This window comes from Nicotiana sylvestris, chromosome 6 (assembly GCF_000393655.2).
Source record: "Nicotiana sylvestris chromosome 6, ASM39365v2, whole genome shotgun sequence".
In the NCBI taxonomy this organism is placed as follows: domain Eukaryota; kingdom Viridiplantae; phylum Streptophyta; class Magnoliopsida; order Solanales; family Solanaceae; genus Nicotiana; species Nicotiana sylvestris.
In genome coordinates this window covers 32,630,702-32,653,595 of record NC_091062.1, presented here as the reverse complement: position 1 = coordinate 32,653,595, position 22,894 = coordinate 32,630,702, and the positions used below count along the sequence as shown (strand labels likewise).

General features: G+C 38.7%; 2 protein-coding genes across 2 annotated transcripts; both read right to left on the bottom strand.

Moving 5' to 3' along the window:
* Positions 1-10,308: 10,308 nt before the first annotated feature.
* On the bottom strand, positions 10,309-13,793 carry LOC138870450 (uncharacterized). Its single transcript, XM_070148254.1, has 2 exons — positions 12,922-13,793; positions 10,309-10,411 (listed from the first exon to the last, which is right to left on the bottom strand). Exons 1-2 carry the CDS (start codon positions 13,791-13,793, stop codon positions 10,309-10,311), a joined length of 975 nt encoding a protein of 324 aa, XP_070004355.1.
* An 8,066-nt stretch (positions 13,794-21,859) lies between these two features.
* On the bottom strand, positions 21,860-22,618 carry LOC104217998 (glycine-rich cell wall structural protein 1.0-like). Its single transcript, XM_009768388.2, has one exon. It carries the CDS (start codon positions 22,563-22,565, stop codon positions 22,152-22,154), a length of 414 nt encoding a protein of 137 aa, XP_009766690.1. The 5' UTR covers positions 22,566-22,618; the 3' UTR covers positions 21,860-22,151.
* Between the last annotated feature and the right edge of the window lie 276 nt (positions 22,619-22,894).

The window sequence follows — 22,894 nt, the reverse complement described above, 5'->3', positions numbered from 1 at the left end:
GATTGGAATCTGTATACCCCTTATCAATCCTTATAGACTTCTTACTTCAACATAAAAGTATCATTAACTTGATAATGAAGTCATTAATCAATGATTCCAGCCTTATACCATATATTTATAACAACGAAAATAATCCACAACTTCAACTATCCCCAACTAGCAACTTTATTCACTAGTTCAGGTCTAGCCCATCCATTTAACTTAATCAATATCAAGATAACCTTAGGCACAAGCAAGAACACAATATACATACCTCCTACAGTAACTTCAAGTCAAAATCCAAGTTATATTCATTTTACAACAACCCTTAATAGCAATACAACACCATAGAAGTGACTTAAGCTAGTCCAAGTATTATCTTATAGTTTATCATCCTAACAACTTAACCAACATACAAGCAAGCTTAAGCACAATTAGTAGGTTGTTATACTCACCTTATACAGCAGCAACAACTTGGAATTTCATCCAAATACAGCCCACAACAATCCTCAATGACAACACAACCTCAAAGAGGTGTTGTTCTTCACTAGAACTAAGTTTTGATGTTGAAATATGGTGTAATCACTTTGGAATCACTTCAAACCCTTGTGATATATGTTTAGGAGGGTTAGGAGAAGTTTGGAGACGAACTTTAGTTGAAAAATGAGCAAAAATAGGCGTCCAAATCGTTTATAAATTGAAGTAGGTCAACCACCGCCTAAGTGGGTCCCATTGGGAGCTGCTTGCGCGGTCTCGCGAAAATGCGAATATCTCTCTACTCCGATGTCGTATTGACAAACGGTTTAATGCGTTAGAAACTACACTCATAGACCTTAAATTTGGTTGGTAGAACACCCCATTATTCCAAGTATATTTGGATAAATTCTCAGATACATTTGACCTAAATTTCAGCAAATTTATGAATGTAACTTGTGATGACCTTTGCCAACTCTTGTTCCACAACTTGCTTGCCTTCAAAATGTAGAAAATGAATATCATACGACTAAAATAACTCATAGAATAACCTCCTTATCATGTTAATAACCCTAGTCTCACCCCAAAGTACATGTTATAACATTCGAAACTTGTCGACTTTCGACGAAACTTATTTTCTTCAATTGGTTTAGCTTCTAAGATTTCCAACCCTCTTGGTAATCGTTATTCATGATCTTAAATATTTGTAACCTCCAAGGTAACATTATTAACTTACTTTATTTGCTTCCAAATAGAATCTCATTTCCGAGCTTACATCAATGACTTACGATGTACTCTCACGTATGAAAACTTGGGGTGTAACATCATTCCCCCCTTTGGAACATTCGTCCTCGAATGTTGACTGATGCACTTATCAATTTCATAAACTATGGCTCTTACGAATACTTTAATGTTCATCTTGCCATCTAAGCAACAGTTTTGTGAATAAATCCAAACGCTTGGGCATTCCCCCCTTTTAGGCCTCTTTGTCACGCCATGACATGTGGTCGGAATTTTTCCAACATCGTAACATTTGCTACCTTATATCATGCAGTATGTACGACTGTGTCCTTATATGAGTGCCTAGCGACTCGTCTTCCCTTTTTCCTCCATCTTTTAGCCAATCTATAAGCCTCACCGTATGAACATATACAGAATTATGAAAAGTTGTCCCTCTAGGCATCTATAGGTGTATTGATGTCTTTCGCTTGGTACTTTATCGAACTTAAGACTATTGCTATCTCTTGTTTCATAGCCTTGCATATCTATCCTTATGGATTTACTACATCTAGGCAGGTTATACTATACCATAAAACTTACTTCGTTTTATAATTACCGAGACTTGCTACCCAACTCCAGGTTACTCTCTCGCTGCTTATCCTATATGTATAAATCTAAGTCCTTTAGTGCTTCCTCATTTTTATTCATCTTAAGAATAACAAACAAATCTCATCTCATACTTTGGAACTTGTACCCATCTATTGTTTATTCACCTTAATGTTGATCTATAATCTATCACTGATAACTTGCAACCTCTTACGTAATACACTGTCACTAGGGCTCACATCTTATTGGGGAACATCTGAAGTGATTTTCCTGATCCACCTAGGGATAATACTATACTTCAATAACCATATTTCATTGCATCCCAACGCGATTCATCTTATGGGGGTATTCTAATCCCGTGCAATTAATGAAATCCCTTTCTCGTTAAATCATTACTCAATCAAAGGCCTAAGAATCATCCTCTTATCTATCACAATTACACCCTTATTCTACCGCCAGGGCAACATTCCATCTCTTCTAAATGCACCTAGTCTTAGACTCCTCTGGGTTCATTCAGGCTGTATAGAGTTTTTTATTCATATGGAAATCATCAGCTCCCTTGTTTTGATGGGTTTAATCCCGAGGACATACATATTCTCGTCACCTTCTCACTCATCTTTTCATATCCTTACTCCTATCTACCTAAAACCTTGTTGCTCTACAATACTTTACCTTAGGACCTACACCGATCTATTTATACTACTCCCAACCTTCCTTTAACTTGATAGCACCATAAATTTCCTTTTGTGCCTTCTCAGTTGTCCTTAAATGTAAGCAATTACTTTTGATGGTCGTTCTATCACTTGTTGCATGAATACTTGGCTTGTCCTTTTTGCCCACGAATACTATAATTTCTTGTACCTTATATGATCTCAAACATCACCTTTGATAGCTTCTTTTTTTACCATTCATTAGCCATGATAGGTGCCACTTTCTTATGGAGTGTATACAATATTGTAGTGAGACTGTTGTTACAGGATCATTTACTCTCTAGCTCACTATGCTTAGGTGGAAACCTTCTTCCTTATTTTCTCAACTAGTCTTTCATTGTAGTACTTAGGGAGACCTTCTGGCTCTTGTAAAGTTGCGAGCTTGATATATCGTACACCCGAAGGTAATTTTCGTTATTCTTACTTGCCTATAATAATTCTTAGTTACATAAATTTATGCCTTTGTGCTCGTAGGGTTACTTCTAAGCTCAAATATTTATTGTCTCCTTAGTGACACTCTCTCTTATTTTCATAAACCTTTAAAAGTGGTACCTTTAATTGCCTCAACTCCTATCTGAATTTTTTTCAAATGATTGCGATCTTGTATCTACGAGACTAAATTCATTATGTTGCAGTTCACTACATTTATCTTGCATGATCTATTGATTTATCCGTGACCTCTTGTCTAGCCATAAATGGGCTCTTCCTAAATCAACTACTAATTACTCGTTGATCCATTCTCATATATATATATATATATATATATATATATATATATATATATATATATATATATATATATATATATATATATTCTGCATAATCCCTCTTGGGATATATCCTTTGTCTTAACTTATCTCTCACCACTAGCTCCAGATGTATCAAATGTCCATTCATACTTATTTATCAATAACATCCTGGCCGGAAACTTTTACTGCCTCTCCCCGGTGTCGTGCTTGTATAATGTTCTGGATTCGCAACATATCTGCAGGAACTGAATAAATGCAATATCATCCCTTTCTCCTTTTTACCACATCCTTCCTTTACCATTCCATAGTTAACTGAACCGCTTAACTCCGACTTAATACCATATCACACCATATTCCCCCCTTCAGGGGAGTACTAAGATTTAGTACTACGACGATCTACCTATACTTGTTTTACCTTTTCATATTCGGCGTCTTTTCACATTATCAATGAACCTTAATCACCTTATGGTAACCTTCTGTACCAGGGATAACTAAATTTCTTACGCACGAAGGTGACACCTACGGTAACTGGCACATTTAGTCCCTTAAGATTAACTCTGCTCAGAGTGCTTGCTTTAGGTAAGCGACTTCCTAAATAACCTTTAAAGGTTATTCGTCTGTTGTCTATTCTATTATTGTTTGGAGCACGATCTTTGAAATTCTCACGATGTCGACCATTATCAAATCCTCCGGGCCCTAATTCATGTTCGGTTTTATCTTGTTCACCAGCCCATACTGATTTTTATTACTCTGGGGTCTAACCTTTCCTCCTGGTAATCACGTTGAAGTCACCAACTCATTTCTCGAAATAAAAATATGATTTTATGGCTTATACTCTTTTATTGCCTTAAGGCTTGTCACCTCTTGTATTTTCCTTCACTTTGACTATAGACTCTGTCATCGTGTCATATTTTGATTTACTGTTATCACCCCTATATCACATCTTACTCATGATGCTTCATTTATTTTCTTCTTATTCTCCGGATAATATTCTTTTTGTCTATCACTTTATTCTGAAAACTTCAACAAAAAGTTCTTTCCCTATAAGCTCCCCTAGCTTCATCTCATTAGAATGCCTAACATTCTTTTTTTTTACTCGGGGCTAGAGTCATACTAAGGTAAATATTTGTCCCTTCTAGGATCCCACTGCCTATATTCTGAAATTTTTGAATATTCCAGTATTCGTATCTGATTGTACTACTCTAGAGTTCACCATCTGGGTGTCTTAGAAGGATATCTTTTACCACATTTGTACCATCTTTCGGAAACATTGGTTAATAATAACAACCTATCCACAATTTTTGGGTTACTCTAACTCCAACTGGATCCTGATATCCCATCTTTCTCTTAAATAATATCTGTTAGCTCCCATAGAACATAACTGAGATGGGTGTGGCCAATTGTACTTACCTCTGTCATTGATGAAGGTACCAAAATGCTTATATTTCTCTGCCTGATTTGAAAATATTGATAATCTTCATTATCTGGGTGCCTTGTACCCCTCTTCACCTTACTTCTTTTACTTGTTGAAACTTGTATCTAGCTTCTGAATCCCTCATAGATTTTCACCATATTCGTGAATAGATATCCTTGCCTTAAGGCTCCTTATTAAGAAGCATACACATCTTAGTACACACACGATCTGTTGAAGACCTCATATTTACTCATCATAAGTATGATGTGAAATCGAGTTCCTCTGACTCAACTCTTTCACATCCACATGTAATCTCTTACCAACTATCTTTGTGGAAGTAGGTATCGTTGTATTATGACTAAAGTCGAATTTAGGAGTTTGAATTCTTACAACTAAGCTCTACTGCACGATCTAGAGTAAGAAGAAAGAGTGACAGACCTAAATGCCCTGTAGCCTCCTGCTTATAAGTGTGGTGCACAACACACCCATAAACAAGACTCTACTAGACACGGCTTGTAGACTCCCTAGGACAGAACTGCTCTGATACCACTTCTGTCACGACCCAAACCGAAGGGCCGCGACGGGCACCCGGTGCCTTACTCAACCGAGTACCAACGTAACATATCTTTCTTATCATGTTATCATGAGTAAATGAGCTAGAAAACTCGTCCTGAGATAACAAGAATAAAACATAAGGGAATAGTCAACATATGAAGACCCAACATGATATACAAACTAATATATGTGACATACGGGCCTATAAGGCCGACATGACCATTAGTAAACTCGAAACATAGGCCGACAAGGCCATACAATTATCCATACACCTGACATATGTCTACAAGCCTCTAAGAGTACATAAAATCATAAAGGTCGGGACAGGGCCCCGCCATATCAATCAATACATATCCAAAGCATACTGACCAAATAGGCAACTCCGGAGCAAGTGGAGTGCACCAACACCTTCGCTGAGCTGATAGCCTACTAGGAGGACTGTCAACCTATCAATCGGGACCTGCGGGCATGAAATGCAGCGTCCCCAGGCAAAAGGGACGTCAGTACGAATAAAGTACCGAGTATGTTAGGCAGGAAAGCATAAACAAGAACAGTAATGTAAAGAGAGAGATAAAGGAGATACAACCTGTAACATCAGAGTGCCTCTGGGGGTTACTGATATGAAATGCATAATACATATATATACATAAACTTTTTAAAACATTCGCCTCTGTGGGCATCATCATCATATCGTACCCGGCCTCAAAGAGGACTCGGTAAAAGCGTACCCGACCATCATAAGGTTCGGTAGAATCGTACCCGGCCACGTGGAGCTCGGTAAACCCAACTGATCAGTGGTTGCACAATAGGTGCCGTACCCGGCCGACTATAGCGCGGCTCGGTAGAGTAAAATAGATACTATATATAATGCATGCTAGACTCATGGAATCATCTTCTAAACCTTTTGGAGTGACTTAAGAACATTATGGACATCCCTACCATCAATATGAACCTTAGTAGGATTTAAGGATCATACACACTTGTTTAGAATAATTTTATAAGGAAAGAACAACATGGACAACCTTAGTTGCTAGGAGTAGAGTCATTATGAAATAGCGTATCGTTTATGTTCATTTCATTTTAGACCATGCCAAAAGAAAGAAGAAAGTGCCTTAACATACCTTAAACCCGTTGAGTCCTTAATCCCTTCCAAGCAACTCTTCAAACAAGTCAACTCAATCTATCATAGTATAAGGAGATTCAAAATCAGTGCTGAGCAAAGGCTAAGTCTATAACTTAAGCTAGTAGCTCGTTTACGTAAATTTGGGCAGCATCTCCATTGTAACAAGGGCCTCCTCCAATACCATATACCAACAACAATGACCAGAGCAATCCATCAATACATAATTATCAATATCAAGACACCATATAACCACAACAAGTCACAACTACATTACGACGAGCGGCAAACTCCGATTGGAATCCGTATACCCCTTATCAATCCTTATAGACTTCTTACTTCAACATAAAAGTATCATTAACTTGATAATGAAGTCATTAATCAATGATTCCAGCCTTATACCATATATTTATAACAACGAAAATAATCCACAACTTCAACTATCCCCAACTAGCAACTTTATTCACTAGTTCAGGTCTAGCCCATCCATTTAACTTAATCAATATCAAGATAACCTTAGGCACAAGCAAGAACACAATATACATACCTCCTACAGTAACTTCAAGTCAAAATCCAAGTTATATTCATTTTACAACAACCCTTAATAGCAATACAACACCATAGAAGTGACTTAAGCTAGTCCAAGTATTATCTTATAGTTTATCATCCTAACAACTTAACCAACATACAAGCAAGCTTAAGCACAATTAGTAGGTTGTTATACTCACCTTATACAGCAGCAACAACTTGGAATTTCATCCAAATACAGCCCACAACAATCCTCAATGACAACACAACCTCAAAGAGGTGTTGTTCTTCACTAGAACTAAGTTTTGATGTTGAAATATGGTGTAATCACTTTGGAATCACTTCAAACCCTTGTGATATATGTTTAGGAGGGTTAGGAGAAGTTTGGAGACGAACTTTAGTTGAAAAATGAGCAAAAATAGGCGTCCAAATCGTTTATAAATTGAAGTAGGTCAACCACCGCCTAAGTGGGTCCCATTGGGAGCTGCTTGCGCGGTCTCGCGAAAATGCGAATATCTCTCTACTCCGATGTCGTATTGACAAACGGTTTAATGCGTTAGAAACTAGACTCGTAGACCTTCAATTTGGTAGGTAGAACACCCCATTATTCCAAGTATATTTGGAGAAATTCTCAGATACATTTGACCTAAATTTCAGCAAATTTATGAATGTAACTTGTGATGACCTTTGCCAACTCTTGTTCCACAACTTGCTTGCCTTCAAAATGTAGAAAATGAATATCATACGACTAAAATAACTCATAGAATAACCTCCTTATCATGTTAATAACCCTAGTCTCACCCCAAAGTACATGTTATAACATTCGAAACTTGTCGACTTTCGACGAAACTTATTTTCTTCAATTGGTTTAGCTTCTAAGATTTCCAACCCTCTTGGTAATCATTATTCATGATCTTAAATATTTGTAACCTCCAAGGTAACATTATTAACTTACTTTATTTGCTTCCAAATAGAATCTCATTTCCGAGCTTACATCAATGACTTACGATGTACTCTCACGTATGAAAACTTGGGGTGTAACAGTACCTGCCTTCAAGAAAATTTTCACAATGAGAAAATTTTCTGCCCCGGTTTGATGATCTTCTTTATGGACTGTCTTTCCGCCATCGATAACATTCATTTTCCCTGTTTCAAATCAAAAAAAAATTTGTTAGTTTAAAAACATGGTAAGTGGTCATGCCACTCCTGCTGGGGATGGTTTCCTCTTTCTCCTTTCCCCGCTTTGCGTTCCAGACAACTTGTTGGGGATGACATTATTTGCTGGGGATGATCCCTTTCTGCTGGGGATATCCTTCTTCTTTTGTGGCATAGATCGGAAACTGACATTTCCCCGACCTTTTAGTCTCACATAAATTTTCCAAATCATGCTTATTGCTCTCCTTGATTTGTCCACGGGCCTTGGCCTTGAGGTTTATAATCTTTGATTTCGGCAAGGATATCCCTCTTGACACTCGTCAATCTTTGTCAATCTCCTTTTGCTGGGGATATCTTTCTTGACACTGGCCTCGCGCTTGTTCCTTGCTGACTATACCACTTGGATGTATTAGTCAGATCTCATCTTGCATAATTGGAAAACTGATGGCCTATTTTGAAGTCATTTCCCACTGGTTATGACCAAACAGACTCTACTGGGGAATTTTTCTATGAAAGGAGAAAGATAAACAAAAAGGGAACCGAATAAAAGATAAAAGAAAAAAAGATGACTCTTTAACAAGAGAAACTATAAATAAAAAAACCTATCAAACGTAGATACCGACTCTTATGGTCATGACATGCGCATGTGGCCTATCCTCTACCGTCAATCGTCTTTCAAGATCTTCGCTTGGCGATTCCCCATATGATTCTCAATCTTATTCGACTTGTAGTGCCCGAAGGGTTTTCACTATCAAGCCTCTCTCATTTTGTTTTTTTTTTCTCAGCTTTCATCGCCTTATGGTGTCCATGAAGATTTTCACTGATAAGACTCTCTCATTTGTATCACTTTCCAGCTGAGGATTTGGAGTGTTGCCGGTATGACTCTTTCTGTTAGGGATTAGAGTCCTTTCTGCTGTGGAACAGAGTGTTAATGTTCACCGGTAAGACTCTCATTTGTCTGACTTGGCATCCTTTGAAGACTGATCAGAAGGTCTTTCTTTGGACCGTAATGTGGGTTTTTGGATAGGATAGAAAGAAAGGGTATTAAAGGCTCAAAAACAAAATAAATTTGGGGTTCAAAATTATAACCTTCGGAATCATATTTGTTTACAACAAGCGCAACCCTTGCCCCAGTTTCTTGCTTGGGAATTTTTATTTTTTGTTATATTATGTTACACTATGCACACTATGACCATTATGGCCATTATGACCGAGCCGTGAAGCACCTATGTATCCTCTTTGAGGAATCAGGTCAAACGTAGTTCCCACTTCCTCTATTTTCTTCTGACTTTCTTTTGTTTTTGTTGTTTTTGTTTTTGTTTTTTTATCATTTTTCCTTTCTCTTCTCTTTTTTTTTTCTCTTTTCTCTTTTGTCGTTTTGTTGTTTTTTTTTTGTTTTTTTTTTGTTTTTGTTTTTCTTATCTTTTCTGTTTGTGTTTCTACCCTTTGCTATTGATTCCGAAAGAGGAGTATGAAAGAAAATAAATAAGGCTCAAAAGGGGTAACAAAGGATAAAGTGTTTAGGTAGCAGAACAAAATGCCTTCGTCATTCCAATATTCAAAACATGCCAAGTGCAAACAACACAATTAAACAAGATTTGTAGCCTCTTCTGATGGTGCTGGACTTGACAATTATACTCACACATTTGCTTTTTCATTTGTCATCTCTAAAGCACCGTTGGGAAACACTCTCACTCGCATTATCATGAACGACCCTCATGTCAATTTGGCAAACCTTGCATTTAACGGTTTTCTTTATGTTTTACTTGCCCCAGTTCCATATGACTCGGGCTCTAAATATCTCAAACCGTTCTTATTTCCTTTAAACGTTTCGATCACCTCCCAATGGTTTAATGATCAGCTTTTAAGATTGGGCCAAAATTGTGTGCGCATGTCATGTCACTAGAATCGATGTTTGAACAAAAGACACAACAAAAGGATAGAAGAACTAAACAAAGAAAATTACTGGAAATAAATTAAAGACCGAAACGTGCATTAGACTAATGGTGGAATGGTTCGAATAACAAAGTAAGCAAAACAAACCAAAGTACACCATGAAACAAACCTGGACCAAACTAAATAAACCATTGTGGCAAAAATGGAGGGACAAGAGGGTTTGACACAAGACAATATCCGGATTACAACCCTAAGAATAATCCAGACAACAGAAATGACAACAAAATAAACCATCAAATATCCTCTCTGGCTGACCCAAAATGGAGTGTCTTTCCAACTACCAAGCCGGCATCTCCGGCTGACCCAAAATGGAGTGTCTTTCCAACTACCAAGCACGACATTTTAGCCATTGAGCTCTATATCAACATTGCCAAGACCATCACCAACTTCAGTATCATCAACATCTGTCAACAAGTTCTCAAGAGGATTCGCGTGCTCCCTATCACTGTCATTGATCACAATTACCCCTTCCTGAATCATTCTTTCTATTTCCTTTTTCAAAGAACGACAGTCTTCAATGCTATGTCCTTGGACATTAGAGTGGTACATGCATCGTATAGCAGGATCGAATCCTTTTGTATATGGGTCTGGAGTATAGCCAAGGAGCGGCTTAATCAGGCCAGAAAGCTTTAACTTTTCAAACAAACTTGTGTAGGACTCCCCAATCGGCGTGAAATTATTTCTTTGCCTTTGTTCCCCTCCATGCCCCTATTTTCTAGGGTCGTTGGGTGCTCGAAAACGTTGTGAAGGCAAGAATGCATTATGTGGTGCTGGCTCTCGCCATAGGGGGTGACCTGATGGTTGGACATATGACCGGACATTGTTCGGAAGATAATACTGAGGTGGATTATGTGGAGCTCGGGGATATGTTTGGGCATGATGGACAGAAAATTTTGGCCCTGGTGGGTAGTAAGGTTGCGGGGGTCTGGATTGGTAGTAGGGTGAAGGACCTCTAGATCTGTACCAAGTACCTGCTTCAACTTTTTTGACTTCTTCTCCCTTCTTCTTCCCGAGCACACCTCTCGTGCCGCTCTGAATGGCCTGAGTTGTTGCCTTAATTGCCGAATAGCTCAGGATTTTGTTGGACTTAAGTCCTTCTTCGATCATACCGCCATTTTTACCACCTCGTTGAAGGATTTGCCAACTGACGTCACCAAGTGACCAAAGTAAGTTGGCTCTAGAGTTTGCAGAAAGTAGTCTACCATTTCCCCTTCTCTCATCGGAGGATCAACTCTGGCTGCCTGTTCTCTCCACCGGAACCCAAATTCCCGGAAGCTTTCCCCGGGATTCTTCTCAAGCTTTAGCAATGTGAGACGGTCTGGGACTATCTCAAGGTTGTATTGGAAGTGTCCTGCGAAAGCCTGTGCCAGATCATCCCAGGTGTACCACCTGCTCGGATCTTGTCTTGTATACCACTCTAATGCCGACCCGCTCAAACTCTGGCCAAAGTAAGCTATCAGTAGCTCATATTTTCCCCCCGCTCCCCTCATTTTGCTACAAAAACCCCCATAGATGTGCCATAGGATCGCCATGCCCTTCGTATAAATCGAACTTGGGCATCTTGAACCCTGCTGGTAATTGAACGTCAGGGAAAGGGCATAGATCCTTGTAAGCTACGCTGACCTGGTTGCCTAACCCATGTATGTTCCTGAAGGACTACTCCAGGCTTTTAAATTTCCGCATCACCTCGTCCTGCTCTAGGCTCTTAGCCGGCTTTTCAATCTCCGTCGGTACCTCAAAGTGGGGATTATAGGTATGTGGCTCGGGTGCTTTGAACGTGAGTTCAGGGGGGTAATATTGTGTGTCGTGAGCCTGAAACAGCGGCTCACTGGATGATCTATGCAATGGGGCTGGAGGAGGTGCCACAAAGACGGGAACATTTGGTGGAGGAGGGTTTTGACTGGGTGGTGGAGCTTGGGGATCATAAGCCTCTCTTCCCTGATAGTAGTGATGGCTTGGGAAACTCGTTGAAGGACCGGGAGAGGGATATTCTGACGTGTGTCCTGGTTGGAGAGTAGGAGTAACAGGTAGTTCCTGCCCCTTCTGGGCTCTAGCTAAGGCTATCTGCAATTCATTCATTTCCAGCCTTATTTTTTCCATTTTTTCCATGGCTTCCTTCAGCATCTGATGTGCTGTCTTTTCCGACTCAACATTGTTGTCTGATCCAGTCATGCTTTCTGGTATAGGACCTTTCGATCTTGTTTGATAATGGTACGGTGCCAGTACGCTCTAACAACTAACTGGTATTATTGGAAAAACAACAAACTTGTCAGTGTTAGAGTCTTGACAGATATTGTAATCGCACATTGGGGATGCAATGTTCTTAGGCAGTGAACCATTTCTAACATGCTTTTGCTCTGATCGCATGCATCATCCCAGCTTATTTCATTTGTGCCTCTTTTAAGTGTTTCAGGGACATTTTCTTTTCTTCTCTTTCTCTCTTTTACCCTTTTATTTTTTACTATTTTTTTTTTAAATTAAAGTCGAATCCTATAGAGATTGTCTACGTATCATGACCCCGCACGAATCAGACCAGGCGTAGTTCATGCATCCATAAAATAAAGACCCAATTTTACATTTTGTTACCCAAATATGCTATTACAAACTGTTATTTGAAAGAAAACAAACGAAATACAGACTCCACACTATTAACAATGTTTGAAGAGAACATAGGGGTAGACAACAAACTCTGAAAAACAAACAAGTGCAGACTTGAACTAGGGATACATTAAAGATTTCAATTTAGGTGCCCGCGAGGCATCATTCGGCCTTTCCGCGGGCTTTGGTGTAAGACCCCTTTGCAAGTTCTTCAACTCATTCATGATCCGGTGGACGTAGCCCATGATGGAGGCAAGAAGGGTATCACGAGGTATTTGCTCACATGTTAGGCATATCATGTAGATGTAGTGCCCAATCTCATCAATCCTACCTCGGATATTATCCCTTTCTATGCACAGTTGTTCTATCCGTTGATTCTTTAGTCCCAATATTCGAGTATTGTCAATGAGATGATCTTGGAACCTCTCCATTTGTTCTTCCATTCGGGCTATTGACTCATAGCAGTGTTCCCTATCTGTTCTAGCATCCCGAGCTTGTTTAAGGACCCGATTATTGAGAATGGAGTTTATTTCTCTCAATGTTGTAACACTCATTTCGTAGTCCCTTTTCACTTGCCATAGGTGCTCTCTCCGCGCTGCTGTAACTTTTGCCCACCTGATCTGCATTCTTGCTATACAAGCCTCAGATCTCTCCAAGTCTTCTCGGCTTTTGCTGACCTGACTCCTCAACTCTGCTATCAACCTCGTATCAGCCCAGCTTCTCAGTTGGTTGTTGGCATCCATTTTCATCCTCCGGATCTGGGCTTTGAGGTTCTCGCTTTCTCTGGTTAATCTGTTCTTTTTTCCCTTGTCGGCATCAACCTGCACTTTGTTCTTAAATTTTAGATCCTTAATCTGTTGTTTCAGCTTGCCTATTTCGGCAAGATATTCCCGCTCTTTGGCCAACCGGTCCCAATGTTCTTGTGAAGCCTTGGCAAACTCTTGAAGGTGAGATCTTTTAGCCGGACTTCCAGACGACATTTCCCCTTTGTACCAAGCCTGATATCCAGGTGAAACTTCCCCTCTTGCTTGATTCAACACACAAGTATTTGCCTCTAAGTATTGACATTGGCTCCAAATCTGGCGGACCCTCGCTTCAGGAAACTGACCATCGGAACTGATCTCAATTACCTGAGTGCTTAAATCCTCATCTTTGGGCACTATCTGGCACCTCCCAAGTTGCCTCAAAACCCGATACGACGCATAAGGTTGAATGCTCTTAAGTCCCATCAAGAGAAAATGGGGTCTAGCTGCTGGCATGTATATGACTTTGTCGATCGGTAACCATCCCAGTGTCCACTGTATTTGACTGGCATTGAGGGTCCGGAAATATGAAGCCCATGCCGAGACTCCTTCAGGTAGGCGGGCCTCATTAATTCTGGTGTAGAACTCCTCTATGCATGTCTTTTCAGAAGACCCATGGCTTAGGAACAGGGCTCGGTGACATAGGTGTTCGGTCATCCACATTTGCAACAACAAGTTACAACCTTCAAAAAAGTTTCCTCCGGCTTTGTAGGCCGTGAGAGCTCGAAACATATCAGATACAATCATCGGTGCCAGCGTGCTATCTTTCTGAGTGAGCAAAGTACTGATGACCCCAGCTATTTTTATGTCAATATTCCCGTCTTTCCTCGGGAAAATTAAAAGCCCTAAGAAGGTTATCATGAAAGCAACCCGTCTATGTTCGTCCCACTTTCGACGGTTACTTTTGCTGCACAACTTGTTTTCTGGCTTGTTGAATCCTCCTATGTGGCCATCTCTTTGGTATATGGAGCTCAGAGTGCAAAAACCTTTTGCCAAATCAGGGTTATGGATTGTTCTGACTATCTTTAACGAGTCCAGAAACCGGTGCACTACTACGGCTCTTGGAGCAACCAGGTATTTATGCCTCAACGGAACCTCAGTACTGCCGATGTACCCTGCTATTTCTTCTAAAGTTGGGGTGAGTTCAAAGTCCGAGAAATGGAAGACATTGTGCGCAGGGTCCCAGTAAGGGACTAGGGCTCTTATAATATCTCCTCGAGGCCTGATGTCCAACAAACTCGTGAGACCTTTCAAATGTTTCTTGATTTCGTCATGCCCTTCTTTGCCTAAATCACTCCACCATAGCCGCAATTGGAGGGGAATTTTATTCATGATTGAAAAAGGCTCATTTTGAATCGTGCTCATTCTGCACATTTATTAATATGATTAAACAAAAGAAAATTTATTTGACTCAAAATGATTTGATTATTTTCTTAAAAAAACAGATCTTCCGAACACGACCTTTCAGCACTTCAGGGACGAAGATTTTAAGGTTGTGCGATAAAAAAGAATGACAGAAGTGGTCATTTATACAAAGTCAGCCTTCCGGTGTTCCTTTTGGGAGCATGCGGCTTTTGATAAAAAAAACGGCATCACCCGACTCTGTGACAGAAAATTAAAAGTTTGACATATATTTTTTCGATTTTTTACAAAATGGGAGGTTGGACCCGAAGAGGGTTGCCTACGTATCTCACGTCCTGTGAGAATCAAACCGGCGCAGACATAAACTAAACTTGTAAACAAGGCTCCTTTCTTTTTCCTTTTTTTCAAATAAATTAAACTAAAAAAAACAAAACATTTTTATTTTTATTTTTCAAAATTTTGGCAGGGTTTTGATACTTTTTGGACTTTTGGTTTTATTTTTCTAAAAAGTAGTTATCTCCCTACACTGTTATTTTTCTCTTTTTCTTTTTTTCATAATTTATCTTAAAAATTGATGATTTTAGAAGTCGGTCAGCATGCAGATCTGAAGCAAATAAATATGCACATCAAACAGGATGCAGCAAGATGGTCTTTTTCTATTTTAGGTTGCTAGTCCTAGACGGACCCAACACCTGTGTTGAGTCCCCTAAGTCAAATGCAACGTGATGCAAATAAGCATTCCTACTAGGGATCCGGCATGAAGTCACGTTATTCTATGTTCAAAACCTGGGTCGGTGTTCTAGACAGTGTACCCGAGCGGACAACTCGAGCTGAGGAAGGAGCTCCTTTCCGGGAACCAAAAGGCCAGCCGGCTTAGAAACTTTCCGAGCCTCTTTTATTCAGGGTATGACACTAACAGAATAGGGAGTCTCAACCAGTAAGCACATCCCCGGAGGTAAGAAGAGAAGGTTTCGACACAGTTTATATGTACAGTTCAAATAATATCAAAGCAGTAAAAAGCATCATTTTGCACATTTAGGCCAAAACATGTAATAAGATCAGATAATAAATAAAGCCAAATATAACAATTCATCTAAGCTCGAATTTCTAACCCTAAACCAGTGGTTCTGGGTTAACGTCCCCAGCAGAGTCGCCAGAGCTGTCACACCTCCTTTTTCCGCCCCCGCGAGGGGCGTAGGAGTTTTTTCCAATTAAAGGACAATCGAAACGGGATTTGTTTATTTATTTCAGAGTCGCCACTTGGGAGATTTAGGGTGTCCCAAGTCACCAATTTTAATCCCGGATCGAGGAAAATAATGACTCCATATTACAGTCTGCGTACCAGAAATCCGGATAAGGAATTCTGTTAACCCGGGAGAAGGTGTTAGGCATTCCCGAGTTCCGTGGTTCTAGCACGGTCGCTCAACTGTCATATTCGGCTTGATTATATGATTTTATATAAATATGAACTTATGTGCAAATTTTAACTTTTTTACCGCTTTCATAACTATTATTATTTTTACAAGGAATTGCAACGTTGTGAAAATGTATCTCAAACCGCGTCATAATCAATGTACCCGTGGTCGTCGACACACTTTGACTCCGTTGAGATTTGGATTTGGGTCACATAAATGTGCACCCGAGTTTAAGAAAATTAAATTATTTAAGGCGCGCCTAAAGCGACTAGCGTATTATTATTTTGGGTAAGGCCGCGGAATTTCGTTAAACGACATGTCCCGAATTCTAAGTATTTAAAATATCCGTCTATTGAGGGCCCCACAATTTGTATTTTATTTGGCGAGGCTCGTCTCATTTTTATTAAAGGCAAACCTAAAAACAACTATGATTATCTACTTTATTCGCCTCTAAAAAATCCTAATTTATTCACTAAGATTATCTTAAAGTCATTATAATCGGGTTACATAAAATGTACCCCCGAATTTTAGGCATTGTAACCATGTCACGAGAACCGTACCCCTAATCACGATGATGATTTGACTACATGCCTAAAGTAAGCTACGAATGTTTATAACGACCGAAAATAATTAATAAAAATAACGATCAAGGCTCATTCGTTCATGAGAACTAACAGTTTCATAATTCATTCACAACCTAAATTCACGCTTCATCATTCAATCACAGAAGTTTAGAAGCATGCTAAGGGAAAAGCCCGAAACAGAGAATCAAAAGATGGAAATTTTACAACTAAAGCAATATCACGTATTCATTCGAGATTCAAGTATCACTCCGGCTAAAAATGTAATCACGCAATAACAGAACAAAGACAGAATAAAACTGGACCTCAAACTTGTAATGTTTTCGTTTTTTTTTTTGAAATATGCTGAATAAAGTATTCAACACATAGTTCAACCATTAAAACCCAACTTAAACAAAATACAGTCAATGACCAACATTAGAATCATAGTAGGTTCCAAAACTCACAGAATCGTGTAATATATCTATGGATCAATAAAAGAGAGGGACAGAAACGGACCTTTCTTCGTCCTCAACGTAACGGACCTCGACGAACAACGATGACCTCAACGGAAACGAAAAACTCGAACCAAGATTGTCAACGACCTCGACGCTCACCTTGTCTCTCTCGACGACCTTGACGGGCTGTTGGTTGTTTGGGCGATGACTGACGTGAGGTAGAGCCGGAGGTTTGGTGGACTGGACGTGGAGATGGGGAAGGAGAACAACGTTTTTGTTGATGTCCATTGCTGTTTTTTCCGGTGTGTTGCTGGTGAGTGACAGTAGGGTCGAGGGGGCAGCGACGATGCGGGCTGGGGTTATGGTTGCTGGACGTGAGGATGGTGAAGCAGCAGTGGTGGATTGCTGGTGGTCGACGGGGCTGGGGCGTGGATGGTGGTGATCGACTGGTAGCGGGGTCGTTTGGACAGAAAAAATGAAGCAGAAGGCAGCAGCAGCTGCGACGAGCAGCTGGGGACGATAGTGATGATGGGATACGGGTTGTGGTCGCCGGACTGTTTGGTTCACTGCTGTGCGCGAGGAAGCGACGGGGAGGCTGGTTATGGTCGTTTTGACGTGAAAGAGGAGGAGGCCATGGGCTATGGCGTGAAGGTTTTCTTCAGTTTTCCTCTTCTTCAAAATGAAGAAGAAGATGAACAGTGGCCTTTTCCTTTAATTTGTTTTCCAAAAAAAATTTCTCTCTCCCTTTTTTTCACGTTCTCCTCCCTTTTCTCTTTCCAAAATTTTTGCTTTTAAAATTCTTTCACTCCTCCTTCCCCTCCCGTTTTGTCCCTTCCCTTTCCCAAAAGTTTTTTTTGCTTTTTTTTTTGATTTTCCAATCCCCCCCTTCATGTTCTGTCCCTTCTCCTTCCCAAAAGTTTTTTTTGCTTTTTTTTTTTTTTTTGATTTTCCAATCCCCCCCTTCACGTTCTGTCCCTTCCCCTTCCCAAATTTTTTCAGCTTTTTTCAATTTTTAAATCCCCCATGTGTTTTGTCCTTGTTCAAAGGACATGGACCCCACGTGTGTAGGGGTCCAAGACATGTGTCTCCCATGCGCGGTGGGGTTCGGATTATTATGGGTCAGGTCTGAAAATTAGGCCTAAAAACGGGTAGTTTAAACCCAAATATTATTCTTTGCCGGGACCCGAGAATAAAAACACGATGTAATTCAATTAATCCTATGCAAGCAAAATAACTACCGAAATAAGACTAATTATTTAAAACAAAACTATTTCTTCTCTTTTTTTTTTCTTAGTATTTTTCAAGATTAAAATAGGTACAAAGCATAAATAAAACTATTTTTGTTATTTTTGTTTTCATATAAAGATAAAATATAAAGTACTATTTTTGTATTTTTCAAGATTAAAATGACTACAAAACATTAATAAAATTATATTTTTTATAATTTTCGAAATTATATAAAGTACAAAAATAAGGTACTATTTTTTGTATTTTTTCAAGTTTATGAGAAATACATAAGCTAAAATTTATATATATATATATTATTTTTTGTAATTTTTCTTTTGCGACGAAATAAAGTAAAATAGTCAAAATAGCTATATTAGACCCAATTTAAATATTCACGCTAAAAATGTGAAAATTCCCGGGGAGGGTCAAAAATCACACGTCTACAAACATCTTTTGGATTTGTGGAAAATACCGTTGATTGGTGTATATACCAAAAGATCGGTGGGAGAAAGTTTATATTTTTAGTCCTATATGTTGATGATATTCTACTTGCTGCTAATGATTTAGGTATATTGCGTAAGACTAAAGATTTTCTCTCTAAGAATTTTAAAATGAAAGATATGGGTGAGGCATCCTATGTGATAGGAATAGAAATATTCCGTGATAGATCACAAGGATTATTGGGATTGTCTCAGAAAGGCTATATCGAAAGAGTTCTAGAGAGATTTAACATGAACAATTGTTCAGCAGGAATTATTCCAATTCAAAAAGGGGACAAATTTAGTCTCATGCAATGCCCTAAGAATGGTGTAGAGTGAAAAGAAATGGAATCAATTCCTTACTCTTCTATTGTTGGTAGTCTAATGTATGCTCAAACTTGCACAAAACCGAATATTAGTTTTGCGGTCGGAATATTGGGAAGATATCAGAATAACTAATAGTAACCTATATTATACGATGTAGATGCTATTTATGCTCTAAGTTAACCATACTTTATTGATGTTTTAAGTGCTAAATGATAACAAAATGCTCTAATTGAGGTTGTTTATGCTTTACAGGAACTACTCCGAGTTAGGAGGAGGATATAGAGTGTTTTGGGATCAAAAATATAGATACAAGGCCAATCGAGAAGAGCCCGGATGAAAACGAACAAGAAAAGATGAAGAAAAACTAGGCAACAACCTACCGCGACCGCGGTGGGACCGCGGCTTGAACGCGGTGAAAGAAGGCGAAAAACAAAATGGTTGGAAATGACCGCGATCGTGCCGCGGTCGATCTGAAGAAAGCCAAGAAGTTTAAGGGCCAAAGTGTAAATCATGGGAAACTTATCCTAACCCTATATAAACTCAACAAACTCGCCCAAATCAAGGTTAAGCTTGTTTCTAGACTCAATTAGAGGTAAGAACAAGTGTGAGAAGATCAAGACACCATTAGAGTTTTTCATTCTTCTTCTTTTTATCATTATTTTGAGATCATGAGTTATTTTATGGTTTTATCTTGTTTTACTATGAGTAGCTGAACATTTAATCTAGGGTTGATGGAACCAATTGTTAGATGAAGTTTTGACTCAGTTTTGTTATAATCGAGCCGGGTTTATTATATGATTGTTCAACTATGTTTTGTATGGTGATTAATTGAATGGTCCCTTGATTAATCGGGTTAATGCCTTGTGTTGCTTGAGAAAGAATACTAGGTTAGATTGTTGTTGGACAATACCACTTTTGGGTAATTGAAGAAATGTATTACTTGAATTTAAAAGTGGGGTTAGAGATAACGTAACTTTAGTGGGATAATTCAGAGCTGCATAAATTATCAGCTAGAGTAGTTCGAGAGAATGCTCTAGTAAATTATCATAGTTGATCGAGAGATAATTGCGGTAACCCATAGCTCATAATCCTCATAGAGTATTACGGCGAGATTATAGCAGAAGAGTTAAGACTTAAACTAGCAATTGGGGAAATCAACACCCTAGATCTTTTTACCATTGAATTATCTTTAATTTGGTCCATTGTTAGTTTTAATATCATTTTTACCTTAGTTAAACAAATCCCAATATTTATTGATAAGAATCTTGCATCCGAAAATTGTTTGAGCTTGTACTAGAATAACTAAGAGTTGTAATAGACAGGTTAGTTCTCTAAGGATTCGACTCCGGACTTATAAGTCGGACTATACAATGAGCACTTTGTCTTTTATAAGGCATAGTTGGGCGTGATCAGTAACCCAGGAATTGATCATTGGAAAGTTGCAAAGAAAGTTTTGAGGTACCTGAAAGGAACGAAGGATTACATGCTCATTTATAGGAGATCCAAGCATTTGGAAGTTGTTGGATACTCGGATTCAGATTTCGCTGGATGTATTGACACTAGAAAATCCACGTTTGGTTATTTGTTCCAATTAGCTGAAGGAGCAATATCATGAAAGAGTGCCAAACAGTTTGTCATTGTTACATCCACGATAGAAGCAAAATTTGTGGCATGTTTTAAAGCCACAATTCATGCATTATGGCTAGAAAATTTTATTTCAGGATTTGGGGTTGTCAACACTATTACCAAGCAGCTGAAAATTTACTGTGATAATTCTGCAACAGTATTCTTTTCCTAGAATGATAAGTACTCCAAAGGTTCCAAACATATGAAATTAAAGTACTTTACCGTCAAGGAGGAAGTTCAGAAACAAAGAGTGTCACTTGAGCATATTAGAACAGATTTCATGATTGCAGATTCGGTAACGAAAGGTTTGCAACCAAAGATATTTAAAGAACATGTACATAGAATGGGTCTTGGCCGTATTTATGATGTTTTGACATTCTGAACTCATTTATGTGTTTCTGATATACATTAGTAATTTTCTGTTTCTCATAATGGTGTACACATTATTGTTTTGAGATATTACAAGATAAGTCTCAATGAGACATTATTGTGGACCATAATATTTTATAACTTATGGACCTGGTACGATAAGTTACTAATGTTGTAGTATATGGAAGGGAGTATGTAGACAAATTATATATAACCGCCATAACTCACATTTAATAGTTTATCGTATTATGGTATTTATGATGGACGTTATAGAAGAGATTTGTTTATGCGCAACTAATGTTCCTATATTAAATATTAATATTATGTGATTATTGGGCCAAATGGGAGAATGTAAGTTATTTTTTCTTACGTGTATGTGACCCAATAGGTTTAAGGCCCATAATTAATATTTAATTAATGATCAAATCTCATCCGTCCGATTAGTTACTTGATGGACATACCAGATTAAGTGAGAACCTCTATAAATTGGTCCTCTCCCTGCCCATTAGAGTTACAGTATTTTTATTTCTCTCTTCCATTATTAAAGTCGGCGGTAACGTAAAGCTAAGGCAAAGGCGAGAAACCAATTCCAATTAACGCTTCCGCTTCGTGATAATGACTTACGATTCAGGTATGTTTTATGTAACAATTTTATGTAAGATTATCATGTTCAAAATCCTTGTATGAATTAAAAGTTTATGCTTACACATGATCCTTTCTAAAGCAAATTCTTAAGCGAGGACATGAATATATTAATTTCACAAAGTTCATGAATAAATTTAATTTGTACTTTTCCCCCATCGCTATGATCTCATTCTATCGTAGATGCAATCATTCATAATTTCATTTACACACCTTTCGGAAGTCCATTCTCAATTCGAAATAACATACAAATAAAAAATTTAAAAACAACACAAGAAGAGGAAAAGGCCAACGTAGCCGGCTAGTGTCCAAATCAACACTAACCTCCACACCCACCACAACCACCGCCACAACCGCCGCCACAACCACCACCGCCACCACAACAACAACCTTGGTTCGCACCAGAATTATCCGTAACACCACCTCCAACTGCCGCTCCACAACCACCACTAATATTGCTATTACCCTTCCGTTTATCTTTAGCACTCCTACTTGCCACAGCTGCAGCCGCCGCAGTGCCAGCTACTGCAGCACCAACCCCGGCCAAAACAATCATATTCCCGTCTTTTGTGCCGCCATAGCTGGTGGCGCTCTTTTTCTTTGTACCTATTTCTACGTCGGATCCTTTTGGCTTCTTAATCCTATCTCGGCCGGCGCATAAGCAGCAGCATAAATTACAAGCCGTGAAAGCCATAGAAGCGAAGACTATGAAGACTATAACGTATACTTTCATATTCTATCCTCGTTTCAATTGAAAAACGAAGAGGACAATTGCCTCTTTATATTCAACTCCTTGTATTGACTTTCTATTTAAAAACCTATAAAGTCAAGCTACGATTCAGTTGTTCTTTATCTATATAAGTACTTTACGACGAAGTTCATAGTGAATATTCTTTTTGAATTTAACTTACATGTTTTAAAAAAAAAATTATAGTATCAAATGTATTACTCCATCCTTTCAATTTAGATGAGTTACTTTGACTCGGTACGAAGTTTAAAAAAAAAAAGACTTTTGAAATTTATTATCTTAAAAACTTAAGAGGTAAAAGCTTTGTGAGGCCA